We start from the raw sequence: 7,986 nt of genomic DNA, 5'->3' as shown, positions 1-7,986 counted from the left end.
GCAGCCCTGTGCCCCAATTGCCCCACAGGCAGCCCTATTGCCCCATAGGCAGCCCTGTGCCCCAATTGCCCCACAGGCATCCCTATTGCCCCATAGGCAGCCCTGTGCCCCAATTGCCCCACGGGCAGCCCTATTGCCCCACGGGCAGCCCTGTGCCCCAATTGCCCCACGGGCAGCCCTGTGCCCCAATTGCCCCACAGGCATCCCTATTGCCCCATAGGCAGCCCTGTGCCCCAATTGCCCCGTGGACGCCCCTGTGCTCCAAGAGCATCCCTATTTGCCCCCGCCCCGCGCGCCAGCTCTGCCGCCCGGACGCCCGGCCAGGGAGCGCGGCAGCGCCATTGGCTCCTGCGCGGCGGGGCGGGGCCGGGGGCGGGGCCGAAGCAGGCGCCTTCGGCCCGTTGCTAGGGCCGCGGTGGGCAGCGAGCGGCCGGGGCGCTGCGCCTGCGCACGGCGGGGGCGAGGTGCATGCCGGGAGGGCGCAGCCGGAGCCGGCCCGGCCGGTGCCGCCATGGACGGGGCCGTGGTGCGGCGCACTCAGGAGTCGCTGGGGCGCGTGATCCGCAAACCGCCGCTCACCGAGCGCCTGCTCAGCAAGCCGCCCTTCCGCTACCTGCACGACGTCATCGGCGAGGTGGGGGCGCCGCGCGGCCGGTTGCTAGGCGGGGCCCGGGGGTGGGGGGCTGAGGGGCGGGGCTCGAAGGGTTCTGGGGGGCTCTGGTAGGGCGGGGCTCCCTAGGGGGCGCTGGGGGGCTCTTGAGGGCGGGGCTCCCCAGGGGTGCTGTGGGCTCTGTGGGGCAGACCTCAGGGGGTGCTGGGGGGCTCTGGTAGGGCGGGGCTCCCCAGGGGTGCTGTGGGCTCTGTGGGGCAGACCTCAGGGGGTGCTGGGGGGCTCTGGTAGGGCGGGGCTCCCCAGGGGTGCTGGGGGTTCTGTGGGGCAGACCTCAGGGGGGTGCTGGGGGGCTCTGGTAGGGCGGGGCTCCTCAGGGGGGTGCTGGGGGGCTCTGGTAGGGCGGGGCTCCCCAGGGGTGCTGGGGGTTCTGGGGGGCGGGGCTCAGGGAGTGCTGTGGGCTCTGGGGGGCAGAGCTTAGGGGGTGCTGGGGGATTCTGGTAGGGCGGGGTTCTCTGGGGGCACTGTGGGCGGGGCTCGGGGTGCTGGGGGACTCTGGAGGGCAGAGCTCCCCAGGGGGTTGGACGCAGGACCCCACTGGCCTGGGACCTTGGTGAGCCCCCCCCCCCCCCCCCCGTGGTGCCCTCCCATCTGCCTGGAGGAGGGCGTGCAGCAGTAGGGGGAGGGGTAGCTATTTACCTACCTACCAGCAGCTAGGGATGTGAATGGGTAACTGGTTACCTGGTGAGCATCACCCTTATGCTTCTGCTGCCACTTCCCCTTCCCTCAGGGGTGCAGGAGCAGAAGCTGGCTCCCCTGAGCACAGAGGGGACAGAACCCTGAGTTGGAGGGTGGGCACATGCAGGAGCAGGAGCCCATTTGTTTGGTTAAACCAGAGGTGTAACTAATTAACAGATTACCTGGGATTTTACATCCTGACCAGCAACCCTTCTATTGCTTTGGTTTCTCTCTCACTCTTTTGCCTTTTCCAATGTGTGAAATGGAGGCAAGAATTTTTGCTCCTCTTAAATAAAAAACAACACCCACCCCCATCTCCCAAACCTTACAGCTGCAGGTGAAAGATATTACCAAAGTAGAAAACATTTGTGGTCGTTAGTACTACAGTAGGTGCTTGTTTACAGCAACACCTTATAAAAGCAACCACTGCTTATGAACATTTCTCGTGGGAATGCTTTCCCCACCCACCATGACCTGGCAGCAAGCCCTAGAATTGCAATAGGTGTTTAGAAGCTAAGTAGCAAAAGGCGCCCCTGTGTGGCTACTAATGAACATCTACTATAGAATAAAAGGTGAGCACTCCTACACTCTGAAAGATATTCACAAAGCTTATCCTTTTTTGCCTTCTTTTAGTCAAAGGAAGGTCAAAATGGATTATTCATTAGAAGATGTTAAATTCCCTGAACTCAAGTATGTGCATGTCTATTAAGAAATCAGCCACCACGTGTTAGGCAGTAACAGAATACATCGGGACTGTCGTTAAAGTATATGGCCTTTGGGTGTATTAACTGTAATTTTCTGCGTAAAACAAAAAGGCTTCATCTACACTGCAGGCTATTCTTGCACAAAAACTTGCAGAGCGTCTATGCTGCACGCGCGTTCTTGCGCAAGTAAATTTACAGTACAGCGTTGGAAAACACGGCTTCTTCCAGAAGAGTTATTCCTCTTCCCATGAGGAATAAGCCCTCTTGCGCAAGAGCTCTTCCACAAGAAGGCAGTGTAGACAGGCAATAGCGGTTTCTTGTGCAAGAAAGCCCTATGGCTAAAATGGCCATCAGAGCTTTCTTGCACAAGAGAGCATCCACACTGCCATGGACACTCTTGCGCAAAAGCACATCTCTTCCACAAAAGCACATGGCAGTATGGACACACTCTTGTAGAAGACCTTTTGCACAAGAACTCTTGTGTAAAACAGTTCTTGCACAAGAAGTCTGCAGTGTAGACGTAGCCTTTAAAGTGAATCTTCTGTACTGCAGAGATATAATGATTCAAAGGAAGGAGACTTTAAAAAAAAAAAAGAGCAAGCTTCAAATGACTTATTGAAACCCATGACAGAAGAGATCATTGCAATAGAAAGGATCTTTAAAACTGCACCACCAAAATAGTTCAGCATGAAATAGCATCCCTCCAAGTGATTGCAGAAAGTTTGTAAAAGATGGGGTTTTTTGGAAGCTTTCTAGTTTTTTTTTTTATTATTATTAATTTACTGTGTTTGCTTTGAAGGTAATTAGAGTGACTGGTTTTATGAACGGGCTTTACACAGACTTTGAGATGAAATCTGATAATGTGAAGGTGGGTTTGAAATTTCCTTATTTAATGTTGGAATTCTTTATAACTGGTCACTAGCTATTGCCACTTTGTTTCACTGAATTCTATTTACTATGATAAACCTACACTCATCTGAAGCTAATGCCCAGGAATATGCTTAAATGCTGCCTTTTTAAAAGTGTGGTGGTGGTGGTGTGTTGTGGTTGTGCATAGGCAAATAACTCTAACTTTTTGTGTATTGTTTACTTACATAAAAAACGTTGAGATTTTTACAGAATCTGTTGGTGTTGTTTGATATCTTGAGAACTGTTTATTAAACACCTTTTGTGCATATTCTTACCAAGTTAGGTGCTTGTACATGGAGCGGTAAAGTGAATGAGTTTTCATGTCTGGGTGTCTGAGTAATGAAGTGGAGCTCTGGGCCCTTTGGAAAGATTGTCATGTGCAGGAGCTCTGTAATGGACTGTCAATGTCATGAGCTGCATAAAAAGCTCCAACACTTGTGTTAGTAGTTAACAGGTATTTTATTGTTTGCAGAAGTGTACTCCTGAGTCGTTAATTGTACAGGGGAGACTACCTTGATCAGTGTATGTTCTGTCTTGATCTGAAAAGGGGGTGACTTTTACTCCTTTGAAGCTTGAAAAGATGCTGGAAAAATTGTAGTAACTCTTCACTTCTATTGTCCTAACCAATGCTATTTTAGCACTGAATGAGGAGGGTTATGGTTTATGTTGTAAAGGGAAGTACATCATATTAAGCTCCACTACAATTGGAATAAACAGTGGTACCCAGTGGCTTTTAAGGACATATTTGCTCCTTTCTGTTGGTAACACTGTCAGTTGGAGGAGCTCTCCAGTCTCTCAGCCTGGGTGGATGTAGGTGTGATGCAGAACCAACACTGCCACAATGCAGGTGCTTTTCTTTAATGAAATCGATTAATTCTCATAGTTACTATAACTGAACTTTTCAGCACTGTCAACTTTTTATTGAACATACTTCTGTTAAAACAACGTATACAGTTCTCACCAGGGATATTCTCTGTCATTAAAACCTGGGTTAGTGAAATAGTTTTTAGCTTTCAGACGTCACAGGAAAGGGTAGATTAATAAGATTTTTGTGCCTGTGCTGTGAAAGTTTCATGATGGCTTTAGAAGGCTGTATTAATAGACTGATCAGTGAGTTTGAAAATTTCTGAGGAATTCTGTGGGTGTAAGAATTACAAGTCATAATTTTACCCAGTGTACTGTGAATCCCACCTTTTCCCTCTTTTTGGATTGTTACTTATTCTGCATAAAGATAAAAAGAAATCAGACTACTTAGGGGAAGATGGAAAAAGTTCATTATTGATGTAATTTACAAAAGAAAAGTGTGTGCATTTGGTACTTGTGTATGTAACGTACATTTGATTTTCCCTTTCCTACATTCTTCATATATTACTTGTTTTCTTACGGGCTCTTGCAAAGACATATACTTTACTCCGTCTTAATTCTATCAATCTATTCACAACGTGTACAGTTTGGTGTGCGTGTGTGTATCTTTGAGGGGACTCCAGGACCTCAAAAATCTTGATGCTGGGACTGTGTCGATTTTTGTTTGTTGTATAGTGCCTAGCATGACAAGCGCCTGATCCTGACTGGAGCCTAGAAGTGTTACTCTAACATGAAAAATAGTTACTCATAGTTCTCAATGTAGTTTTATTTTTATTATTGTAGCCAATATATTTAATCACAAGCCTCTCAGATTAGCTGCATGAAAGTCAAAGCTTTATTGGCATTTGTTTAAAAGATGTTTATCTCTATGTATTAAATAATCTGTTTAATATTTAGCTCAAGAAAATAGAACTCAGTCTCTGCACATCTTATAGGGCTCGTCTACATTGGCCCCTTTTCCGGAAGGGGCATGGTAATTTTTGAGATCGTAATAGGGAAATCCGCGGGGGATTTAAATATCCCCCGCGGCATTTAAATAAAAATGTCCGCCGCTTTTTTCCGGCTTTTAAAAAAGCCGGAAAAGAGCGTCTACACTGGCCCCGATCCTCCGGAAAAAGCGCCCTTTTCCGGAGGATCTTCAAAGTACTTCAAAGTAGGAATAAGATCCCCCGGAAAAGGGCGCTTTTTCCGGAGGATCGGGGCCAGTGTAGACGCTCTTTTCCGGCTTTTTTAAAAGCCGGAAAAAAGCGGCGGACATTTTTATTTAAATACCGCGGGGGATATTTAAATCCCCCGCGGATTTCCCTATTACGATCTCAAAAATTACCATGCCCCTTCCGGAAAAGGGGCCAATGTAGACGTAGCCATAATGTATGAGAGAAGAACAGTGATTTGCAGTGTTGTAGCCAGGTAGATCTCAGGCTGAGACACAAAAGTGAGGGAGGTAGTAACTTTTATTGATCCACTTCTGATAGTGGAAGGCAGAAGCTTTTGAGCTTCCTCAGAAGGTGACCAGTGTGTCCAGGCTAACTGTCCTCTTCATTTTAAGCAGTCTCCTACACTGTGTGAATCTTTGTTTCTTTGGTCCTCAATAATCTGTTCCACCTTCTTAGCTGTGACACCATTAGCCTTCTCCAGACCTGAGGAACAGCTCTGCAAAACTCCAATGCTTGTCCCTTCCCTTCACCAAGTAAAGTTGGTCCAGTAAAGTGTATTACTTCACCAATCTTGTGTGCCTCAGAAAAAGTGATTGTAATTAAAGCACTGGAACTTCATATTTTAATTTTTTAATTTTGATTACAATAACTATCCATGATTGAAACACTTATTCTTACCCTAAAATGCTTTGTAATGATAATAGATAAGTTCACATAGGAAATTGTCTGTGCTGCATACCAGAGGTTAAATAGACTTTTAATAACATATCAAATTACTTTTTCCAGGATAAAGATGCCAAAATCAGCTTTCTCCAGAAGGCTATTGATGTGGTCATAATGGTAACAGGGGAGCCATTGGCAGTGAAGCCGGCCCGTGTGGTAGCTGGACATGAACCGGAAAGAACCAATGAGTTTCTCCAAGCAATTGGGAAGTGCTGTCTAAATAAGGTCTGGTCTTACTGTCAGTGCTTTAGACGTGAATGGTTCCCAACTTTTTCGGTTCCCTGGGTGTCTTTTTTTTAATATAACCGCTGTGACCCATAGACTTCAAGGCCAGAAGGGACCATCATAGTCATCTAGTCCAGGGGTGACCAAACTGGTTCATGAGCCTCATGCGGCTCTCTTCAGTTGAAGCCTCCCACAACCTCCGATCTTCACCTGCCAGACTGTGGCAGGGGCACTCAGGGCTTGTGCCCTGTGGTGGGGTAGTGGGGCCAGGGGCTTCTGCCTGCTGAAAGTGGGGGAGCACAATTTAAAGGCTCAACCCTCCCCAGTAGTTTGTCACACCCCCTTTCTTTGCATCTTTGGAGTGGCTCCACCTGCAGTTCCCTGCTGTTGGCTGCTGCATCTGCCCAAGGTGCAGCTCCTGGCTTGTTGGCTCCAGCAGCTGCTGTGCAGAGAGGTGGCCCAGCAGGACTGAGTGGGGCCAGAAACCCATTGCAGAAATCGGGGGATGGATATGACCCCTCCATACTTCCTCCCACATTGCCTCTGACTTCTGCTTCGTGGGGGGATGTCTCAGGGCTTCAGCCCAGGGAGGCGCCTATGGGGTCTTCAGTCCCATGAGGTGTACCTGCCAGAGCTCAGGACCTCAGAAGGTCCTGACGCTCCAGGACCTCGTTCTCTGCAGGAATGAAGCCCTAAGCCCTGGCAGACACCTCCCCTGGAGCTGGAGTGCTGAGCCCCAGAAGGCTCGCCCCAGCTTGAATGTCTGCAGATGGTTGTATGCAGGCTGAAGAGTCAGTAAGTTTGGCAACTCCTGATCTACTTTGACGTGCACAGCACAGGCCCTGGGACTCACCCACCCGGTTCTACAGATAACTTCTGGCTGAATTAGTGACATCCTCATACTATGGATTAAAGACTTCCAGATACAGAGACTCCACTCTTTACTGTAGTTCAAACCAGCCACCTACCTGTGCCCCACGCTGCAAAGGAAGGCAAAAAATCCCAAACCCGTGGTCTCTGCCAATCTGCCCTGGGAGAAAATTCATTCCCAGCCCCAGATATGACTGTACCTCGCTGGTCCAGCACCCTCAGGACCTTACCCGTGCTGGACCAGAGCAAGTCAGTGCCAGCCCCTCTGCTGTTGCTTGGGACTGCACTCCTGGCCGCGTGGATCTGCAGCTACCCTGCCTGTTCTCCCGAGCTTCCCCCCTCCAGTTTTCTCCCTCCCTCCTTGAGCTCGAGTGTTGCCAATGAGCTCTTTGTGGTGTCCTGGAAGGTTGGGGAGGAGTTACTGAGCCCAGCATTCCCTCTAAGCTCAATTCTGGTGGCAGTGCTCTTCAGAACAGGCTTCCTAGAATTTGTAAAAGGTGTATCTTGAATATGAAAGCCTGATAGTTACAATGGAGCCGCATCACCGTCTATCTAAATACGGCATTGTGGGATTGAAGATGTGTAACCACTGCAGCAGTCACAGCATGATAGATGCTTCCAAAATAATCCATGTTACCATTACAGGTAAAAGATATAGTAGGAGAAGCATTGGAAACATGCACTATAATAGAAAAAAATCAGCATTGAAGGGTAGCTTTTGTGGATACAGGCAAATTATTTAAAAAAACCCAACAACATCACCACAAAGTGGTTAATTTAAATCTTATTGTCTCCGAATGAAAGGAGTAGCATAAAACACATACAGCTTCATAAAAATCAGCATGGGAACTGCAGAGTTGGAAATGCAGATTGCATTTAATAGAGTAACACAGGTTAATTTTCATTGGATTTAATCTCTTCAGTTGTCCAGTGACGATGCTGTGAAGAGGGTCCTTGCTGGGGAGAGAGCTGATATCAAAGGAAAGCCTCCATCTACTTCTAAATCGCAAGATAAAGAAAACAGAGAGTCCAGGGCAGAAGAACAAAAAAGCCATAAGGATAAAGAGGTGGGCTTTGTCGCATGTGAATGGGGGAGGGAGAACAGACAACAATTAGAAATATTTCAGGGTGAAAAATAGTGTGTAATGGATCTGGCTTGTGCTGTAGTTTAATATTACTTGCCACT

The 7,986-nt window shown here is 48.2% G+C and overlaps 1 protein-coding gene across 9 annotated transcripts in view; it reads left to right on the top strand.

The window, feature by feature from the left end:
• Positions 1 to 420: 420 nt before the first annotated feature.
• Positions 421 to 7,986, top strand: part of TRAF3IP1 (TRAF3 interacting protein 1) — a 47,958-nt gene continuing 40,392 nt past the window's right edge. For 3 of the 9 annotated variants that reach the window (XM_075934084.1, XM_075934086.1, XM_075934085.1), the window contains exons 1-4: positions 422 to 634; positions 2,852 to 2,920; positions 5,769 to 5,930; positions 7,724 to 7,867. In XM_075934084.1, the coding sequence (XP_075790199.1) occupies positions 512 to 634; positions 2,852 to 2,920; positions 5,769 to 5,930; positions 7,724 to 7,867 (498 nt within the window). In that variant the 5' untranslated portion in view covers positions 422 to 511. Of the gene's footprint in view, positions 635 to 2,851; positions 2,921 to 5,768; positions 5,931 to 7,723; positions 7,868 to 7,986 lie in introns of all 9 variants that reach the window. The other 6 variants (XM_075934087.1, XM_075934088.1, XM_075934090.1 and 3 more) reach the window with 4 other exon arrangements.

The sequence above is a fragment of the Pelodiscus sinensis genome, chromosome 7 (genome assembly GCF_049634645.1).
Source record: "Pelodiscus sinensis isolate JC-2024 chromosome 7, ASM4963464v1, whole genome shotgun sequence".
NCBI lineage: Eukaryota > Metazoa > Chordata > Testudines > Trionychidae > Pelodiscus > Pelodiscus sinensis.
This window is presented reverse-complemented; position numbering and strand designations above follow the sequence as displayed.